Source organism: Oncorhynchus mykiss, chromosome 16, assembly GCF_057628025.1.
Source record: "Oncorhynchus mykiss isolate SJ-2025 chromosome 16, ASM5762802v1, whole genome shotgun sequence".
NCBI lineage: Eukaryota > Metazoa > Chordata > Actinopteri > Salmoniformes > Salmonidae > Oncorhynchus > Oncorhynchus mykiss.
Genome location: NC_143037.1, coordinates 30,737,781 through 30,760,622, shown reverse-complemented (window position 1 = coordinate 30,760,622; position 22,842 = coordinate 30,737,781). Strand labels below are relative to the sequence as shown.

Below are 22,842 nucleotides of genomic sequence, written 5' to 3'. Positions count from 1 at the left end.
TACAATTAGATTTTAGTCCTGTATTGATGCTTTGCCTGTTTGATGGTTCGTTGGAACGTATAGCGGGATTTCTTATAAGCTGAAGGGTTAGATTCCCGCTCCTTGAAAGCGGCAGTTCTAGCCTTTAGCTCAGTGAGGATGTTGCCTGTAATCCATGGCTTCTGGTTGAGGTATGTACGTACGGTCACTGTGGGAACAACGTCATCGATGCACTTATTATGAAGCCAATGACTGATGTGGTGAACTCTTCAATGCCGGAACATATTTCAGTCTGAGCTAGTAAAACAGTCCTGCAGCTTAGCATCAGCTTCATCTGACCACTTTTTTATTGATCTAGTCGCTGGTGATTCCTGCTTTAATTCTTGCTTGTAAACAGGAATTAGGAGGATAGAATTATGGTCAGATTTGCCAAATGGAGGGCGAGGGAGAGCTTTGTACAGATCTGTGTGTGGAGTAAAGGGGGTCCAGTTTTTTGGTTGCACATTTAACATGCTGAAAGGAATTTGGTAAAACAGATTTAAGTCCCCCTGAATTAAAGTCCCCGGCTACTAGGAGCACCACCTCTGGGGTGAGCATTTTTTTGTTTGCTTATGGCGGAGAACAGCTCATTCAATGCTGTCTTAGTGCCAGCCTCTGACTGTGGTGGTATGTAAACAGCTATGAAAAATACAGATAACTCTCTAGGTAGAGTATTTCATAAGCTGTAGACCACACTACCTCAGTCCAGCAATACTTCGAGACTTCCTTAGATATCGTGCACCAGCTGTTATTTACAAAAATACAGTCCGCCACCCCGTCTTACCAGACGCCGCTGTTCTATCCTGCCGGTGCAACGTATAACCAGCCAGCTGTATGTTGATAGTTTGTCGTTCAGGCACGACTCTGTGAAGCATAAGATACTACAGTGTTGAATGTCCCGTTGGTAGTTTAATCTTCTGCGTATGTCATCTATTTTATTCACCAAAGACTGCACGTTTGCTAGTAGAATGGAAGGAAGTTGGGGTTTATTCGATCGGTTACGAATACTCAGAAGGCAGCCTCCTCTTCACGCAAATCACAGGGACCTGGGCCTGTTCCTGAGAAAGCAGTATATTGTTCGCGTCGGGCTCGTCAGACTCCTTAACGAAAAAAAGGGATTCTGCCAGTCCGTGGTGAGTAATCGCAGTCCTGATGTCCAGAAGTTATTTTCGGTCATAAGAGACAGTAGCGGCTCTATTATGTACAAAATACGTTTTAAAATTCGTATTTTTTAAATCAAAAAGTTAAATGCAAATAAATTAACAAAAAAACACAATTGGTTGGGGGCACTTAAAACGTCTGCCTTCTCCGACGCCATTTTAACAGGACAGCAGCCTAAGCACACAGCCAAGGCAGGAGTTGCTTCGGGACAAGGTTCTAAATGTCCTTGAGTGGCCCAGCCAGAGCCCAGACTTGAACACAATTGAACATATCTGCAGCAACGCTCCCAATCAAACCTGAGAGAGCTTGAGAGGATCTGCAGAGAAGAATGGGAGAAACTCCCCAAATACAGGTGTGCCAAGCTTGTAGCGTCATACCCAAGAAGACTCAAGGCTGTAATTGCTGACAAAGATGCTTCGACAAAGTACTGAGTAAAGGGTCTGAATACTTACGTAAATGTGATTGTATTTATATTTTTTTGCTTACTAATTATGTGGTATTGTGGGTAGATTGATGAGGAATATATTTTAGAATAAGTCTAATGTAATAAAGTCTGTAATGTAACAAAATGTGGAAAAAGTTTACAATCTAATGTAACACCAAGTAATTTAGTCTCAACTTGTTCAACAGCCACACCATTCATTACCAGATTCAGCTGAGGTCTAGAACTTAGGGAATGATTTGTACTAAATATAATAATGCTCTTAGTTTTAGAGATGTTCAGGACCAGTTTATTACTGGCCACCCATTCCATAACAGGCTGCAACTTTTTGTTCAGGTTTTCAGTGACTTCATTAGCTGTGGTTGCTGATGTATATATGGTTAGATCATCAGCAGACATGGAAACACATGCTTTGTTTAATGCCAGTGGCAGGTCATTGGTAAAAGGGTTATAATAGGAAATAGGAAAAAAAGTATAGGGCCTAGAAAGCTGCCCTGGGGTAGACCACACTTTACGTGTTTGACATTAAAAGCTTCCATAAAATAAACCCTCAGTTCTATTTGATAGATAACTCTGAATCAATGATAGGGCAGAGGTTGAAAAGCCATAACACAAGTTCTCAACAGGTTATGGTCAACAATATCAAATGCTGCACTGAAATAACAGTACAGCTCCCACAATCGTCTTAAACATTTTTCAAACAATCATCGGATTGGATCTAGCCCTCCTTGCCAAGAGGCTACGGGTGGGAGTATATTTAAAAAATAAAGAAAACCCAATTGTGGGCAACATAAGATGGCATGCTGACCCACAAAGAAACTTGACACTGCCACCAGAAAGAGAGCGAGTTAGTTCATGGACAAAATGAGTAGCATTTGCTTAATTTGTTTATAAAAATATTAAAAGATTAAGATTAAATTCAAAGATTAAGCCTAAAACCAATTAAATGTAATTGAAAATGTGATCCCCAAAAGTTATATCATGAGGCCCATAAACAATAACTAGTAATGCTGCATACATAAGAAAATATAGAAATTTCACCTTTCTGGTAAAAATAGTTAAATTGCTGAGGTGTAGTCACTTTAGAGGACAAGCTCACGTCTGCCTTCTCCGTCGCCATTTTAACAGGACAACAGCCTAAGCACACAGCCAAATATGATACAAATTAAATATTCTGTAGTACCTATTCAACAAAACTATGAATAAGGGTTGAAATGACATGCTTTCTAAATATAGTACAATCAATTTATTAAAACGACCAACTATAAGAATTCACCTTAACTGTAAAATACATCTTTGCATGTTTATAGTGTTGTGCATATTTTCTAAAGGTCTCTTGATCAAAACGTCTGCCCCATCGGCGTGAAAGTCTCAGCACTCTAGCTTGGCTTCCTGAACTCGCTTATCATATTAATATTGTCCATCTATGACAAACAATGTTTTTTCCCCTTCAAAATCGTTTAATTATTTCAGATGAATGGCTATAAATAGATTTCTGAATGTGCTAGTGATGAAGCCACTCTCCGCTCCGCTGCAAGGATTGCGGACATGTGCTTTGTCAGTGGCTGTGATGTAGGGTTCAGTCAGGAGTTGGACAGTCAGAAAAGAGCGAATGAAGTGCTAGGAGGGACATCCCAGCTTCAAGTGGTTTCAGGGTTCACATCCTGTGTCACACAGGCTCAAAAAATATACTACTGTCTGTAGGAACCAGGACTAACGCTCAACGCAAGCCATTTCAATCGACAGTGTCCATAGATCAATTAATAAATGTCGGTCGGAACAGATACCAGAACTATGCAGGTCCCCTAAAGTGGACTTGACTTTAAAGAAAATGGTAAGGAGAAAAAAAAGTTTAAAAAAAATGCTGCTTTACCAAAATGGGAAGAGTAGGGATGTCTGGAATAGGTGTACATTGTACTTGAGACATTTGTCGGTTTTCCTTTTGTATAGCAACCGTTTCCGAATCTAAGTGTCGTTTTTTAGGCATTTATTTATTTTTCTATTCTAATTTTGTACATTTTCTATGGTAATCATTATCACCAGTCCTGCGCTACGTTTTCGGAATGTTTCTTTATTTAACGAGGCAAGTCCGTTAAATTCTTATTTACAATGACAGCCTACCAGGGAACAATGGGTTAAGTGCCTTGTTCAGGGGCAGAATGACAGATTTACCTTGGCAGCTCGGGGACTCAATCCAGAAACCTTTCGGTTACTTGCCCAACGCTCTAACCACTAGACTAATGTTGGATGATCTGTGATAAAATAAATATACAACTTCCTCAGCCCCAGGGCCAGTGGGTTGATAGGAATTTGATACGTTGGCTCAACTCTCACCATTGGAGCACAATGGCTGGGTATTAAAGACACTGGCAGACACTAAGGAGGTTGAGCTGGTAACTACTTCTACTGATTGAGCTGTCAACGACTATCTTCATGACGTTGACCCTTTGACAGATTGGGGGGCACAGAAAATGCTGTAAATCGTGAATGCTGACAATCTCTCAATACACAGCTCAAGATATTTTGGTTGACAATTTATAGTTGAAATGTGTTATATACACTGAACAAAAATAAACGCAACATGTGACAATTGCAACGATTTCACTGTGTTAGTTCATATAAGGAAATCGGTCAATTGAAATGAATGAGGCCCTAATCTATGGACTTCACATAACTGGGCAGGGGCACAGCCATTGGTAGGCCTGAGATTGTTGGAGGACCACCCACTGGGGAGCCAGGCCCAAACAATCAGAAATAGTTTTTTCCCCCAAAAAAGGGCTTTATTAGGGACATAACTACTCGGTTTCATCAAACGTCCAGGTGGCTGGTCGCAGACGATCCCGCAGGTGAAGAAGCCAGATGTGGAGGTCCTGGGCTGGCGTGGTTGTAAGGCTGGGTGGACGTACTGTCAAATTCCCTAAAATGGAGGCGGCTTATGGTAGAAAAATTAACATTAAATTCTCTGCCAACATCTCTTGATGTATATTGCTGCAGTCAAAATGCCAAATGCACACTCCCTCAACTTGACATCTGTGGCATTGTGTTGTGTGACAAAGCACATTTTAGTGTCCCCAGCACAAGGTGCACCTGCGTAATGATCATGGGGTTTAATCAGCTCCTTAATATGCCACACCTGTCAGGTGGCTGGATTATCTTGGGAAATAAGAATAGCTCACTAACAGGGATGTAAACAAATGTGCGCAACATTTGAGAGAAATAAGCTTTTTGTGCGTATGGAACATTTCTGGGATTTTTTACATTTCAGGTCATGAAACATGGGACCAACATTGTACATGTTGTGTTTATATTTTTGTTCAGTGTAAATTAATATCTAATCTCATAGCAGTTGAAATAAAATATAATACAAAACTCTGAGGTCCTATAAATAACTGGTGGCACTTGAGAGTAAAGATATTGATAGCTAAATGTTGCCATCTAGTGGTTCTGATTTAGTTCATTAACTACTGTACTGTTTGAGGGTACTAAAATCACAGTACACCCATTTGATATATAAATTATCACAATGACTCCATGTGCAACCCAACAAAATATGGCTTTTAGCTCACCACTTCATCCTTTATTGTTAAATAAAAAAAGCATTATCAATCGTTCTGTTGGAGGATCAACAGAGCCAAGAAATAGAGAGCCAGGTAGGCCAGATTTAGTGGCTGTAAATCAGAGGTCAGACTCATGTGGCCCGGGTGGTTGTGGTGGCAGCTGTGGCGTTGGTGCTGGCTCCACTCATGGCCATCTTCTTCAGCGTTCTGTTCAACTGCATGGTGAATAACACAAGTACAAACTGACTAAACATTTATTTTACATTTTTACTGGAATAAACCAAATTCAATTGCAGATAGGAGCCTTTAACGTTCCTATTCTGTGACCTAAAAATATATAATTAAATACAGAAGCAAACGTCTGCAATATAACAGAAATACTATGATAAAGGTAAACAGACTGTTGCTACCTGGAAATTCTGCTGTAAAGTAATTTGAAAATGTATAATTTCTCACCTCCTCAAACTTGTGGATCTGTCTGATGAAGAAGTCTCCATAGCGACGGGCCACCTTGGTGTCTGCGATGTGGATCATGTCCTACAGGCACATAAGACAATGAATACAAGTTACTTCACTACATTATGTCCAAAGAGTTAATTCCATATTGACGGAGTTAATACATTAAACAGAATCTAAAACGAGGTGAGTGGGCTCTGTGTAACGACATCTCACACACACACCTTGTCGATGTAGAAGTCGACCTCGGAGGCGGACTGGAATTCTCCGTCCAAGGCAGAGATGCCGCTGGTCCACACCAGGTTCTTCATCTTGTGTTTGAAGACCAGAAGCTGGATGCGAAACTCCTGCTCAGTCATGTCCAGGAACCCTGCCAGCTTGGCCACAGGCATGGTGGTGTAGAGCTTCAGGAAACTGTACAGCAGAGAAATGAAGCAGTGTGAGGTTAGAGGGGGAAACCAAGGAACCATGTTAGAGAGCAATGCTAGAGAGCTGGGTCATGATCAGTAGGGAGAAATATTTTGAAACGAAGTGAAACAGGGAGGTGCTGAACTTGACTGACTGTAGCAGCTCACCAGACTCTCAGAGATAACTCGTTACCTGCGGATGGTAGAGAGCTGCGCCTGTTGCTGCACCTCCTCAGCGAACACCTTGAGCTGCTGCTGGAAGGGCTCCTTGTGGTAGTTGGGGAGCACATTATCGTAGTTGGGCACCACCGGGGACAGGAACTTGGGACAGGCAAAGCTGAAGAGCTCCTCAAACACCTGCAGGTCTCTGAGGTCACAAAGTCATGTCAGTCAAGTCTCAAACACCAACTATGGCCCAATTCAAAATCGAACTGTAGACCCTTACACACTGTGCACCTGTGGCAATCTGAGTGGATTTGACAGGTGCAAGTAAGCAATATGGTAATAGCTCCACCTCGCCCTCTGATAATCCAGGTGGAAGTTTCACTATATTGCTTAGACCAAACAAATCCTGTCTGTCAGATCTCCACATAGGTCTTGGGCCTATAAATTCCTCTAGCCCCTAGAGTTCCCAAAGTGTGGTAGTAAGTGTAGACTTTCTCTCGCTCACCCCTTCTGCATGCGAAGCATCTTGTCTCCATACTTCTCCCTGAGCTGAGTGTGGATGCTTTCGTCGATGCGCATGGGGTACATGGTCAGGGCTATTGCCAACAGCCCGTGCATCTGCTCGTTCTGCTTGCTGATCTGGAGGAGCAGGAAGAAGGGACTCAACCAATTACCAGGGTCGTCTTCATTTTAAAAAGTTTTCCATTATGTGCACTAATGAACATCACCCAGTTCTGAGAGGGAGATGTTAATCATAATCAGTAATGTAGTTAGGCCCACTGACCAATATTCCCCTAAGAAAAATATATTACTGAGAACATTGTAAGTCTTGTGAGCAGAAACTTTAACATTGTGAGCATTCTGTGCAACTTCCTGTGTGCATTTACTTACACGGACGATGTACCCGCTTCCAGTTAATTTTAGACATTTGCCAAGTAAACTACTGAGGCTATTTGAGCCTATTAGGCCTATCAGTGGCCTACTAACAAAAACAAGGCATCCATTTTCATATGGAAATAGCTATTGATTTCAGCCTATAGTGGCCTTTATGGTGTTCAATGTTGGCTTATTCTATTAGATGTAAAAAACATTACGAAGGGTTTGACATGAACCTTTTTCTGTTTAGTTGTCTGAAAGCTCAAGTCACATGTCTAAAAATAGAAAATGGTGTGTTAACACCATGGGCCTAATACGTGACTGGAAATTGAATTGTATGATGCAAGAAAGCACTTTTCAAATTCAAGCGTGTCTCAAAATACCCCTTTAAGACAAAAACAAAGCTCTTGCCAAACTTACTTTTCAAAGAAAGTAATTGATGGAAGCAATCACTCGCCCATGGCTGAACAAAGAAATAGCTATAACATGGCAATAATTTGCTAACAATATCAACATCTGCGCGGGCTGGCATTTCTTCTGTGCGGCAGTCCGGAAGGTGCATGCGCACAAACATTGTCACTGACCATCTCATATTTATAGGTGGACCTCTGAAACATGTTCCTGGTCCTCTGGATGTAGAGTAGGATGTTGGCAAAGACACGGATGGCATCCTGGTACCTCCTCATCATCAGGTAGGCAAAGCCCACGTAGTAGTAGGTGGTGATCTGGCACTCAGGCACACGAGAGTACATACTCTAAGAGAGATTAAATATAAAGTAGAGGGCAGTGAGTGGGTTAGAGCAAACAGGGAATCAATTGAAGAGAGAAATATGGAGTAGAAATATGGATAGAGGTGTCTCAACAGTTAAGGCCCACCCCTTCATTCGTAGGTCTGTCAATATCAGAGAGTGGGCATTTGGGGATAGATACGGAGACAGTACAGGTGCATCAAAGCTGGGACCCGAGACTGAAAAGCAGCTTCTATCTCCAGGGCATCAGACTGTTAAATAGTAACTACTAGCCGGCCTCAGACCAGTACCCTGCCCTGAACTTCAGTAACTTAGTAGCCGGCTACCACCCGGTACTCAACCCTGCACGCTAGAGACTGCTGCCCTATGTACATAGTCATTGAATACAAGTCAAATAATGTTTACAGCTCGGGGATATGATCCAGAAACCTTTTGGTTACTGGCCCAACGCTCTAACCACTTGGCCAAATTTTTTTTATATGAAAAGTCGATTGATTAAACTGTTGCCGACCAAAATCCCCAGGAGGGGGAAAAAACTGTTTAAGAATGCTTTTTATTAATTGATGAAATACCAGTTGATGGAAAACACATTTGACAGTCATGCTTATCAGTCTATAGATTAATTAGCATATTTATTTTTGGGGGGAATTACATTGTTCCGTGTGTATCTTTGTTAGCTTTTTGATAAATAAGATGCATGATGACTATCAGACACGCACAGCATACAGAGCCTATTTTGACTTCTCAACTGGTAATTGAAGTGTGCCTCACACCACTTTACAATGTGAGCTGGAGGCCGTATGCATTTTAAAAAACATACTTTATTTGAAACGTGAATGTCTTATTTCATATTATGAGGCATGTCTTACCTTGCTCTTACCTCACCTCAAAGTAGCCTATAGGCAAAATCCGGCTATGGAAATGTGGAGGCAAATATTTTATAAAGACTTCTTTTATAAAGACTTCGGCAGCATGTGAGTTTCAAGTTAAGGGAAGATTACAATTTATCCTACCATTTCTACCGTTCTGCATTCCAGTTATGATTTTTATATGCACGTTTTCATGGAACAATAACAACATGTTCATTTCTCAAAATCATTGCCAGGTGGTTAATCATAAAAATCTCAATTAGAATTACAAATATCTAAAAGTTAAGTCAACTATTTCAAGATTACCAGCCTCTGCCATTTAGACACATTGATATACTGTGATCCATTGGTGCTAAATAAATGAGCGCATGGACCTCATAGCCTATAGGCCAATGCAGTAGTACACCTATAACTTACATAGCTCTTTCACAGAGTGGTGGCTATCGAGGGGGAGCTTGTTGGAACGATTTTTTAAATAGTGTACTGTGAGGAACTAGAGTTTTAATATAATTCGCAATAGATGTTTAAAAAACCCTTTCCTACATTTCCCTGCAATTGGCCAGGTACTTATGCGTGCTCAGAGAAACAAGCCATCTCATTGCTCATATGGAGCACACCAAACAAGACTAAATTTAAAAAAGTACACAAATCTTTATGGTTATGAAATAAACCAAAACTTATTTCCCACAACTGCAGCAGGTTGTGAACTCTGAAAACAACATTTCCCCTCGAGAATGAGAATGGTAAATTACTTGTAATTAACACATAAATTAAGAACAGTTTATGTAAGCAAATTATGTGGATTAACAGTACATTTACTACTGGTGACATACAAATCTATTCCCCATTACATACTGTATGTATTTATCAAAGGGCAAACACAATTCACACAATGAATGCGCAAGAAATGGCGGGACACAGCTGAGCCATTCTGGAAAGAGACTCACCGATAGTCAAGAACCATAGCCCTTCGTCTTGTCTAAACATTTTAAATTATACCCAAGACATTATCTTCACACATATTTTAGATGCTTTTCACTGACACCCACAACTCAATAATTCAGGCTTTTCAAATAAGCGTAGGCTTACGAGCTTGTGATTTTAAACAATCCACAGAAATGTTATTTAATTAGATAATGAACCTCTATTCCTCTGTGGCTAAGTCATGCTTTCTTTCTGGTGAAGTATTTTGAATAATTTTATTTATTTCTGTGTAAACAGGAGTAGTTATATAATTTTGGCAAATGTATTTCCATGTACTTCTCTATTGGACCCACAGCCATGCCATTTATGTCCTGTTATATTTGTTTTCATATCAACTTTCTTTCTTTGTCCAGAATCCAAAGGCACAATCCTAGTCTTATTAGCAACCCATCCTAGTTGTTGCATCTTTAGATTCCCCCTCTAAGATTTTAACTGAGATTTTCACCACAGTCACATACGGAACTGCTATCAGGTGCACTGTTTAGAATGGCGTTTTCTCATGTGCGCTGTTTTAGAAAGGTGTTCATCCGCGAATTGTATTTTGACAAATGTTAGAACATGTTTTATTGGCTGTTTCATTACATGAGCTGCCTGTTCTGTTAAAATGCACTACCATATTTTAAATGTGATTTGTGTCATTCTGAGCACCGAGGGTGGACACCCTAATGGGTGCATATGGGTCCGGAAAATTAAAACCTTCCCGGTCACGTTATCCAGCGCCACATTTTCCAAACAGAAACCCTAGATATGTATATATCTGTATTCTAGTTAAGGCTCATCCTATATAATTACTGCTGTGCACACCTTTTCGATTCATATGCTGTCCATGACACACACCATCATATACATATATTCCGAACCCTGACATTGCTCGTTCTAATATTCCTATATTCCTTTCCTATTGTTAGATATTACTGCACTGTTGGAGCTAGGAACGTAAGCATTTCACTACACCCATTATAACATCTGTATAATATGTGTACCTGACTAATACATTTGCTTCAATTTGGAGATGCATCTCCAGCTGTACTGTATGAACATTGACAGTATTACTATACAGTGGCCAGTGTACCTTCTTGTTGAGCTCGATGTTCTCCAGGACTTTGATGGCCTGGTAGTAGTCCCCGAGCAGAGAATGTAGCCTCAGCAGCCCCACCAGGCTGAAGTACCCCAGCATCTTATATAGGGAATGACGGCCATACTCGCCAGCCACACTCTCTGGATCGCCTGCGACACAAAACACAACCTGTTAGAGCTGTCGTTAGAGCTGTCGCACAGGAACCATGGACTGCATCAACCATTCAGTATTGATCATGTGGTGTAAGAAAATGTCAAAATATTTTGCTACAAATTATATATCGTTATGTCATAATATATCACTACAAACAATATATTGTTACAACAATAAGCAACAATATATCAATGCATATACAATGCATCTACAGCTGTAACTTCTTTACCTCCACTGGTATAGACCTCCAGCTGGCGGTTGATGTTGCTCTTGTCCACCAGCGAGTGGAGCACGTTTAGAACGCTGTGGACATTCCAGATCTTGGGGTTGTTCCTCAGGAACTCAATCTCCTCCTCAGACTTCTTGGCTGTCTTGCAGCGATACTGGCTGAACGACTGGAACTGGTTGGGGAAGAAGAGTGAACTTGTTATTCAAATGCAGTCACAATTCCATGCGTCATAGCAGCTTCAAGACAGAGGGGTACCAAATGAATGTCACTTCGAAATGTCCTTGTTTTTGAAAGAAAAGCAAAAATGTTGGTCCATTAAAATAACATCAAATTGATCAGAAATACAGTGTAGAAATGTTTAATGTTGTAAGGGACTATTGTAGCTGGAAACAGCAGATTTTTTATGGAATATCTACATAGGTGTACAGAGGCCCATTATCAGCAACCATCACTCCTGTGTCCACATTGTGTTAGCTAATCAAAATTTGATTTTAAAAGGCTAATTGATCATTAGAAAACCATTTTCCAGTTATATTAGCACAGCTGGAAACTTGTGCTGATTAAATAAGCAATACAACTGACTTTCTTTAGACTAGTTGAGAATCTGGAGCATCAGCAATTGTGGGTTCGATAACAGGCTCAAAATGTGTTGTGCGGGAACTGTTTTATGAAACTGCCAGTTGAGGACTTGCGATGCGTTTGTTTCTCAAACTAGACACTCTAATGTACTTGTCCTCTTGCTCAGTTGTGCACCAGGGCCTCCCACTCCTCTTTCTAGTCTGGTTAGGGCCAGTTTGTGCTGTTCTGTGAAGGCAGTAGTACACAGCATTGTACGAGATCTTCAGTTTCTTGGCAATTTCTCGCATGGAATAGCCTTCATTTCTCAGAACAAGAATAGACTGATGAGTTTCCGAAGAAAGTGCTTTGTTTCTGGCCATTTTGAGCCTGTAATCGAACCTACAAATGCTCCAGATACTCAACTAGTCTGAAGGCCTGTTTTATTGCTTCTATAATCAGAACAGTACTAGCTGTGCTAACACAATTGCAAAAGGGCTTTCTAATGATCAATTAGCCTTTTAAAATGATAAACTTGGAGTAGCTAACACAATGTGCCATTGGAACAGGCGTGATGGTTACTAATAACGGGACACTGTACACCTATGTAGATTTACCGTAAAAATCTGCCATTTCCAGCTACAGTAGTCATTTACAACATTAACATCTACACTGTATTTCCGATCAATTTAATGTTATTTTAATGGACAAAAAATAGCCTTTTCTAAAAAAAATGACATTTCTAAGTGACCCTAAACTTTTGAACGGTAGTGTACATTTTGAAGCTGAAAAACTAATACACATGCAACATACCAAACTATGTTAACTTACCTGATAAATGAATTCATCAATAATGTCCCAGAGCCACTGGTTGGGTAGCTCCAAGGGGGCGGGTCCATCTGCATCTATATAGAACAATATATACCTTCTTATTGAGGCATTGAAAACGTCCAATGTAACACAGTGTACTATGAAAATATATTAAGACAACAAATATTTAGTACTCAAACTTACTTAGAATGTAGTTGAAGAGGTTGCAGTAATTGTAGTAAGACTCAAATCTCTGGTCGAGAGTGGGTCCTCCCTAATGGTCAAAGAACACAAAAGCATTATTTAAGTAAAGTCTTCCAAGTAGTGACATTATTATAGTTCTGTGCACTGTAAATCCATTGGATTAAATCCATCCAGGACAGGAGATGTAAGATGTATAATTTAAAGCTGATAGGTGTTAAACAATGGTTCTGTGGCAGGATAGATACTCACACTGACTTTAGCATAGATGTGTCTGTAGTACAACTCCTTATACAGGATCAAGAACACAGCATCTGAATGGGCCAACAGCAAAAGTGAGCAAGCGCAACAAGATAGACTGGCACAACATTCTTTGCCTTCTTTGCTTGTTGGCATTTATTGTAATGAATCTTGGCCTGGAGGCAGCTCTGCAGTGGTCAACAGCTGGCACAAAGTCATAAAATCTGATTTTAACCCTAACCACACTTTAAACCCTAATGCATAACCCTAAATTAAAACCAAATAACACATTTTTACAATATAGACCATTTTGAGTGCAGCTGGCCCATTGAGCAGAAATGGCTTTTTCCGCTTCCAAGGCAAGACTCATGACAAACATTAACCTATGCATTCTTCCCACTTCATTGTCAATGGAAAACAGCAACAACATGAATACTCTACAGAGGCGGCAATCTAGTTTGTGAACCACATAGTCTCCACTTTAAAAGCAAACAGCTCTAAAGAAAGCAGAGAACACCCTAATGGACACTAGACATCCTGTTTAAAGTTTAAACTCCTACCATCAGGTCCACATTTCTCTGTCCACCGTTGCCAAAACAACAAATAAAGACATTCAATCATGCTGCTATAGCATTTTTTTTTTAAAAGACGCATGTTACTACTGCACGCCACACTACAATAACTTGAAATTTTGTTAATTCCAGCAACTTTGTCCAATAAATGTGTGGTCCACGTAATTTTGTGTCACACTTCTTGTGTGATGTCTTTTTGGATATGATTCTGCTGCAAAACCAATTAACCCCGGAGAGATAATAATGTCTTCTACTTAGTACTACTAACTACCACCACTCGTGTCCACGATCATCTGAACGGCTTGTGCCCAAACTGGAAGGAGAAACAGCAGTAGACTGGCGCACTCACCGTTTCCAACGAGGGAAGCGATGGCCTCAGCCTCTGGCCAGGGAGATGTTTTGAAGAAGCGGTCAGTCAGCTTGTTCCAGCTAAGGAGAGAGGGAAAAATGTGTAAAATTACAACTTTAAACTTAAGTGTTTTAAAATGACAGACCCCAATTAGTTGACTGAGAACTTTTTTGGGCCGAGCAATAGCATATATATACACAACACACGAGATGGAACGAATTGCAAAAATATGGAATATTTGGTCTGATTGCACTTCCTAAGGCTTCCACTAGATGTCAACAGTCTTTAGGACATTGTTTCAGGCTTCTACTGTGAAGGGGGAGAGAATGAGCGCTGTTTGAGTCAGGTGTCTGGAAGAAAAGCCATGAGCTCAGTCTCGCGCTCGCCCGTGAGAGTTAGCTGCGTTCCTTTTCCTTTCTAAAGACAAAGGAATTGTCCGGTTGGAATATTATCGAAGATTTATGATAAAAAGAGACTTAAGATTGATTCTATACATCGTTTGACATAGTTCCATTACAGTTCGTAGAAACGTCGTCTGAACTAAGTGCGTGCCCCCTGTGAATTTGGATTTGTGAACTAAACGCGAACAAAAAGGATGTATTTGGACATAAATGGACTGTATCGAACAAAACAAACATTTGTGCAACTAGGATTCCTTGGGAGTGCATTCTGATGAAGATCAAAGGTAAGTGAATAGTTATGCTATTTCTGACTTCTGTTGACTCCACAACATGGTGGGTATCTGTATGGCTTGTTTTGGTCTCTGAGCGCTATACTCAGATTATTGCATGGTGTGCTTTTTCTGTAAAGCTTTTTTGAAATCTGACACAGCGGTTGCATTAATTAAGGAGAAATGTATCTATAAATCCATGCATAACACTTGTCTTTTACCAATGTTAATTATGAGTATTTCTGTAAATTGACGTGGCTCTCTGCAAAATCACCGGATGTTTTGGAAACAAAACATAACTGAACATAACGCGCCAATGTAAACTGAGATTTTGGGATATAAATATGAACTTTATCGAACATACATGTATTGTGTAACATGAAGTCCTAGGAGTGTCATCTGATGAAGATCAAAGGTTAGTGATTACGGAAGAGTGGCCAGAAAAAAGCCATTGCTTAACCTCTCTGAGCACGGAACCCGGTAGCGGGCTGAAATTCCACAACATACAGTGATCGCTACATTAATAGTCATATTAAACATTCATGAAAATACAAGTGTCTCACATGTATAGAAAGCCTAGAATCTTGCTAATCCAACTGCGTTGTTAGATTTAAAAAAGGATTTACTGCGATGCGATTATCTGAGGATAGAGCCCCATAAAAAAAACAATTTCAACCAGCACAGGCGTAACAAAATCACATACTGCATAAATAATTTACCTTTGACGATCTTCGTCCGTTTGCAATCCCAATGCTCATTGGTACACAATGAATGATATTTTGTTTGATAAAATCCATTTTTATAACCTAACAAAACATTTTGTGAACCGCTTGTGTTGTGAATTCCGTCTCATTCCATTTTCGACGACACATTCCAGGTAAATAACCCACACAGAACGTGACTTTTCCAGTCATGTTTGGTTTCATTGCAATCAACTGGTTTGTTTGTAACACAACCAAACCTGATGGGCCATTTCACAGGATGTATTGACTGAAAGAAACCGATTTGAAGACAACAAGTAATGACATCACTGTGCACCAATGATTTGCCCGCTGTTTCGTTGATTGACTGTATTTTAACCCAATGACCACTGATCGTCTTGAAATCTAGCTGGGTAGATAGCCAATGAGCTGAGCTAACGGCAGTATGTGGTTGTGTGTTGGAAGACCAACCCATGTCGTAAACTCCAGCGTAAAGAGAGTCATTTGCTATTGAAGTTTTATTCCGGAAGGAGCTACGCATTTTACGCATAGCGTTGTTTTGGTAAACGTACAGATTCAGCTGTTTATATATCAATCAGTATGGCGACTAAGTCAGGGAAAGCTAAATCTAAGTCTAGATATACAGATGTACACACAATTTTAGAATAAATTAATCGGAAAAGTGAGACAGATTGTTGTAGGAGGATTAATTTAGCGATTCCCAAGTGGAGGAATATTTTTGGAACGGAGAGGACACCGTTGTAGCCACTGTGTATAATCTGTAACGTGCCTGCAAAAGAGGAACAATGTCACCGTTTTGGACTGGTAATTTCTTCTCATGCTAATGCCCTTGTTTGAAATTAATAATATAAAATATTATTTGTGATTTTTACATTTTAGTAGCAATATATAAACATGTCATGTCATGAAATGTGAGATGCGTGTGTCTGCCGCCCCACCCCACCCCACCCCCAAATGAAATAGCCTATTTGAGGCTGTTGAGGGGAGGGCCGACCCACAACAATTGCCAAAGTGAAATGGAAACAGTAGATACAGCTGGTCTGTTGTAATATAATAGAGACCGTAGATCTAGCTGAAATGTCATAATATAAAAAAGAGACAGTAGGTGTAGTATGTCTAAAATAATATATTCAACCTTATTTTCCCTGTACTCTATATATACCGTAATTTCTGGACTATTAAGCGCACCTGAATATAAGCCGCACGCACTGAATTAAAAAAATATATGTATTTTGTACATAAATAAGCCGCACATGTCTATAAGCCGCAGGTGTTTACACAGCCTTTAAACGAAACACGGCTTTTTACAAAAATTTAAATTAATAGGCTTTTAAACTAAACACGGCTTGTAACAAAAATAAATAGGCGTTAACAAAACACGGCTTGTAATAAAAATAAATAGGCTTTTAAACAAAACACGGCTTGTAACAAAAATAAAGAGGCTTTTAACCTTGTGACTAGGGGGCAGTATTTTCATTTTGGGAAAAATAATGTTCCAGTAGGAAACGGGATATTTTGTCAGGACAAGATGCTAGAATATGCATATAATTGACAGCTTAGGATAGAAAACACTAAAGTTTCCAAAACTGTAAAAATATTGTCTGTGAGTATAACAGAACTGATATTACAGGCGAAAGCCTGAGAAAAATCCAATCCGGAAGTGCCTCATGTTTTGAAAGCACTGCGTTCCAATGCGTCCCTATTGAGCAGTGAATGGGCTATCAACCAGATTACTTTTTCTCTGTATTCCCCAAGGTGTCTACAGCATTGTGACGTAGTTTGTTGAAGAACACCCGTAAGCGGCTACATTGCGCAAGTGGTCACCTGATGCTCTCAGAGTGATTCTCACTCTGTATGCCATTCATGCATTAGACCTTCCGTCATCCATCCTTTGACGGATGAGTCGCCTTTCCTGTTGACAGTCAGAGTGAAAGGCAGGGCAAACATCAGAGGAACCTCATCCATATTTATGATATCGTGGAATGCTCCTCTATCTTTGCATCAGTGAATTTGCGGAAGTTTGAAACTTTTTCCTCGTAGTCGGGAGGGAGCTGCTGACACAGACTCGTCCGTAACCCTGATGGACAGGCCTTTACGTATCATAAATCTTAGACACCACGATGGTCCACCTCTAAAATCCTCAAACTTCATTGCGGCGGCGATTGTTTGGGCTTTGTCGGATCTGCACAGTTGAAACACCTCGGCCGTCTGCTCTCTGTGTGTTGAACCAGTTTTCAAGCTCATTTTCTAGTTCGGGCCATCTGCTTTTCTTCCCTCAAAGCTTTTGTTGTCTTTTTGCACCGAGTCAGTTCCTCACGCTGCTGTTTCCAACGTCTTATCATCGACTCATTAAGGCCAAGCTCCCGTGCAGCAGCTCCATTTCCTTTTCCAACAGCCAGATCGCTCGCCTTCAACTTGAAAGCTGCATCATATGCATTTCTCCGTGTCTGCCATGATGTGGGTGACAAAATGACTACCGTAATCAGAATGATGGGAAGTTTGAGCGCGCTCGATTTACGTCACATCATGTGACAGTGCTCAGTTTTTTGGCGGCATGAATCTTGTGAAAGCGGGAAAAATCTATAAATTAGCCGCGTCATTGTATAAGCCGTGGGGTTCAAAGCGTGGGAAAAAAGTAGTGGCTTATAGTCCGGAAATTACGGTATATCTGTTTATTATACCTCAGCAGCACAATATTGTCTAGAGCTTTGGCAAAGTGGGTGATGTTATTATCCTTCCTGTTTGGCCCTGTCTGGGGGTCTCATCGGATGGGGCCACAATGTCTCCTGACCCCTCCTGTCTCAGCGTCCAGTATTTATGCTGCAGTAGTTTGTGTGTCGGGGGGCTAGGGTCAGTTTGTTAATGAATTTATTTGCAAATTATGGTGGAAAATAAGTATTTGGTCAATAACAAAAGTTTCTCAATACTTTGTTATATACCTATTGTTGGCAATGACAGAGGTCAAACGCTTTCTGTAAGTCTTCACAAGGTTTTCACACACTGTTGCTGGTATTTTGGCCGATTCCTCCATGCAGATCTCCTCTAGAGCAGTGATGTTTTGGGGCTGTTGCTGGGCAACACGGACTTTCAACTCTCTCCAAAGATTTTCTATGGGGTTGAGTTCTGGAGACTGGCTAGGCCACTCCAGGACCTTGAAATGCTTCTTACGAAGCGGAAGACAGAGGAGCCCCTTAAAGAAGAAGTTACAGGTCTGTGAGAGCCAGAAATCTTGCTTGTTTGTAGGCTTTTGTTTTAAATGAGAATTGCATTGAATTGCCTACAAATGTACATTTACATATCCCATACATTCATAAGAGAATATGTGGTACCCATGATGTGTAGAAAGTGAATTCTGAATTATTTTGTCTTAGTTAAAAACAAATTGTCAACCAGCAGGCTTTGATTAATTTTAAAATATCCCCGTCCAAGTGGAAATTCTTTAAGAGTTATATGGAGGCCAATTAGATGGTGGGCCGATCATATTCGATCCCATCATACTTTAACTTGATGGATGCAAGAATGAGACCTGGAAGTAATCGCGATGGCTAGCTTGATTAAGCCTCCTCCATGTATATGTTACTAGGTCAGGGTTTTTCAGGCTCCATATAACCACTAGTTCTAAAGTATTTATGATATTCATAATCTCCTTAAGTGCATGAGGTTGATAGTTTGTAGTGTGATTTCCTTTACGATCCATTGTGGCACTTAAAACCGTATTATAATCTCCCATCATAATAACAGATTAATTTGCTGCTTGTGAGCCCAATAGATTAATTAGATACATTTTCAAAGCAGTGTGGATTAATTAGCCAGATCTGTTTTTTATCCAACAGCATATTTTAAAGGATCCATTTTTTGGATAATATTTTTTTTTAAATTCACCCATTTTGAGTTTCTTTGCCCACGAGAAAGAAAAAAAAATTCCTGTAAACAATAGATATTATATTACTTTAGCCAGGTAAAAATGCATTTTTTTTTATGATATGCTAAGCAATTACAATTTTAACTGGTTACACGCTTATTTCCCCGCTTACAATAATGATACCACAACCAATGTTGGTAAACTTAACATTAAAAAGCCCCATGATGATTAAGTGTCCATATTGCTGTACTATAATATTTGCACTGTTAAGCATACTGTAGCTGCAACTGTGTAAACCTCAGATTGTCCTAATCTTCCACCCACTAAAACCTCCCCCCATATATACAGTGCATTCGTGGAGTATTCAGACCCGTTGACTTTTTCCACATTTTGTTACGTTACAGCCTTATTCTAAAATGGATGTAAAAAAAATAAAAAAAACATAACGACAAAGCAAAAAAACGACAAAGGTTTTTAGAAATTTAAGCAAGTATTCAGGCCCTTTGCTATGACTCAAAATTGAGCTCAGGTGCATCCTGTTTCCATTGATCATCTTTGAGATGTTTCTACAACTTGATTGGAGTCCAATCAAGTGGTAAATTCAATTGATTGGACATGACTTGGAAAGGCACACACCTCTCTATATAAAGGTCCTACAGTTGACAGTGCATGTCAGAGCAAAAACCAAGCCATGAGGTCGAAGGAATTGTCTGTAGATCTCTAAGACAGGATTGTGTCGAGGCACAGATCTGGGGAAGGGTACCAAAACTTCTCTGCAGCATTTAAGGTTCCAAAGACAAGTGTGTTTCCATCATTCTTAAATGGAAGATCAAGTTGTAGAAACATCTGAAGGATAATCAATAGAAGCAGGATGCACCTGAGCTCAATTTCAAGTCTCATAGCAAAGGGCCTGAATACTTATGTAAATAAGGTATGTTAAATTCACTAACGTTTCTAAAAACCTGTTTTTGCTTTAAATATGGAGTATTGTGTGTAGAATGAGGCAATTTTTACGTAACAGAATGATAAGTTAAGGGCTCTGACATTTCAGAATGCACTGTATATCACTAGTACATTTACCGTTAATTCCAATAATATCAAATCTACAATGTTTTTGGTTACGGTCACTTCTGTTAATGCATTCAACATATTATTCCAGTCTTTTACCGTTCTCATTGTCGGAGTGGACACTGTTTGCTGAGTCCACAACCTATGCTACAATTGAGAAACAAGTTTTGGTTTATTTCCTTCCATTTACAACTTGTCAATTTAGTCAGTCTTTTGTTTGGAGCTCTCCTGTCAATGTTGAGTAAGGATGCGCACCCGATTATGCAAAGTAGGCCTGCACGCCAATGTAGGCATAGAAATGTGCCCATTTGGGGAACTGATAGCATGTCTGACTGGCTTAACACCACCACCAATGAGCTGTGGAGCTTCTCAAAGTAATGTTTTCACCTTAAACAGCAAGCCAACAGTGTGTTTTATATCCATTGAGAATGACAATAGTTCCTCAATGTATTTTAAAAATCTCCCTTTCGTTAACCACTCGGCATGAAAGGGAAAAATTTAACACCTACCTGATTACTTCTTATCCCTTGCACAAATAACCAACAGCTGTGTCTGTCCCAAGCTCATTGGTGTGGGAAACTGAAGGCCCACAATATGTTATACAATGTTGCAAGTTTGCTAGCGCGAGCTTCGACAGGATTCAAGTTAGTCGATATGTTTCAAGTTTGTTGCAGACAGACCATTTGTAGCCATAGTGATTTTTTTATAAGAAATTTATTTTTTTAATCAGGATATTTACCTGCAGGCTGCAATGTTTGTATTCGTTAGCTTCATAGGCTATTTTTACATAGTTGGCAAGCATAAGAAGTTAGTTTTTAGGATTGTATCATTCATTTAAACCTGGATGGAATTTTGATTACGGTAAGGTTTCTTTCTTCTGGTTATCCTGATCTCTGGCTCCCTCGAGTCATTTGTGTCTTATTTCAACATAAGTGCTCTTAAAAGCATCAGAATGCATATATAGTTGATTTTATTAAAACAGAATGTGTCTATTTGGAAAATAATACAAAATTTAGACCCATCAGATTTATTTTGTCAAGGGACAGCACTGTATTAATGTTACGATAACTACAGAAAAGACAGTACCTGTTCTCGTAGACATCTTGGATTTCGTAGATCTTCTGCTCAATGCTCTCGCTCGACACACGGTTGGCCTGCAGCTCGTACACCTTCTGGTCAATGAGGTCTGAGATGGTCTTGTGGAAGTACTGCAGGAAGTTCTTGATCACCTCTGGGATGACGTGGTAGGTCTGCTGCTCGTACTGGCGCTCGTAGGCCAGGTCAGCTTTAGGGTCACCTGCAAGAAGATTGAGGAATGGTGAGGTTCTTAAGGAATAGTGTTGCACCGAAACGATAATGGTGGGATATGTGCAATAAGTTTCTACCATAGAATCATTGATGTGATTTTTTTTGGTGTCTACTTTGCGGTACAATTAACTGATGGAGCGAGGCGTATGTAGTGACTACACACGAAACACATGCCTGACATTTGAGTGTTGTTTATGCACTCATATCTAGACAAAACTACACTCACCAGTATGGAGATAATCATCATTTGTGTAGGAATAAGGGTCATACTGTGGAGAGATGGAAAAGTATGTCAATTCAAATCAACATGACATATGTTGAGACTTTCCTCTTTAACTAACAAGCAGTCAAAGTCCAAATCCTAGTTGGTGAAACCAGAGTAATTAAAATGTCAACATATTTAGCTAGTTAAATAACTAATTACGGCCCAACGTTTCCGGGTATTTTTCTTCTGAAAGCTATTCAATGTGATAACAGCAAATATTTGTATCTGATATTTTTTTTTTAAATCACTCAGAAGCCAGACAGACATTACTCCCCCATGAGTTAACGTTAGCTACGCGTTGCGTAGGCAAGGTAAAATAGGTGGTTTTCGCCAACTGGATGACTGGCTAACTAGCTAATTCATAACAAACACTAGTAAGCACATGTAAAGCAACAATTTATGAGTATGTGAAAAAAATATAATCAAATCAACCGCCTAGCTAACTTGGGTAGCTATGCCGCTAATGTTAGCAACTATGGTTAGCTAGTTAATGTGGCGTCCTCTACTTCGTAATGAGCCGGTGAGGATAGCCAACATTAGGTTACCGCGCTATAACCTAAAATAAACTGTAGAACATAAAATTGGTATGTACTTCTTCGGTTTCTTCGGTTTGGTACGACATGTTAGGATATTTCCAATCTCGTACAGAAGTGTGTGCTTAACAAAACCACGCAGCTAGCGGGGAAAGGAACCGGAAATGGATTTGCAACTAGAACAAATAGTAGACAGCAGCATGCTGGGATTGTGGCGGAATGAAATTAGGATCAGATGAGCTACTGGCGTGGAATCGATTGACCGTATTTAAGTGATAATGCCGGAGAAGCCAGTGTTTTGTTTTGTTGGATATATTGGCACGGGGGTTGTTATGCCCGAAAATAAGTTAAAATCAAATTGTATTGGTCACATACACATGGTTAGCATATGTTATTGCGAGTGTAGCGAAATGCTTGTGCTTCTATTTCCGACAGTGCAGCAACATCTAACATGTAATCTAACAATTCCACAACAACTGCCTAAAAACGACAAATCTAAGTAAAGGAATGGAATAAGAATATATAAATATATGGATGAGCAAT

The 22,842-nt window shown here is 39.9% G+C and overlaps 1 protein-coding gene across 1 annotated transcript; it reads right to left on the bottom strand.

The window, feature by feature from the left end:
* Window positions 1–5,155: 5,155 nt before the first annotated feature.
* On the bottom strand, window positions 5,156–22,526 carry LOC110491801 (eukaryotic translation initiation factor 3 subunit L). The gene is made up of 15 exons (XM_021565566.3): window positions 22,359–22,526; window positions 21,728–21,770; window positions 21,280–21,490; window positions 13,872–13,951; window positions 12,963–13,024; window positions 12,714–12,783; window positions 12,531–12,604; window positions 11,145–11,316; window positions 10,757–10,911; window positions 7,667–7,837; window positions 6,712–6,845; window positions 6,235–6,408; window positions 5,859–6,048; window positions 5,635–5,715; window positions 5,156–5,393 (listed from the first exon to the last, which is right to left on the bottom strand). Exons 1-15 carry the CDS (start codon window positions 22,386–22,388, stop codon window positions 5,310–5,312), a joined length of 1,731 nt encoding a protein of 576 aa, XP_021421241.1. The 5' UTR covers window positions 22,389–22,526; the 3' UTR covers window positions 5,156–5,309.
* Between the last annotated feature and the right edge of the window lie 316 nt (window positions 22,527–22,842).

What these genes read in the sequence shown, in the direction of transcription:
- LOC110491801 (XM_021565566.3), bottom strand. Translation starts at nt 22,388, where the DNA reads ATGTCGTACCAAACCGAAGAAACCGAAGAA. An exon ending in CGCTTCCCTCGTTGGAAACG is followed by an intron (nt 13,025 to 13,871) that starts GTGAGTGCGCCA and finishes TGGCCCATTCAG; the next exon opens with ATGCTGTGTTCTTGATCCTG. An exon ending in TCGACTTCTACATCGACAAG is followed by an intron (nt 5,716 to 5,858) that starts GTGTGTGTGTGA and finishes ATGTGCCTGTAG; the next exon opens with GACATGATCCACATCGCAGA.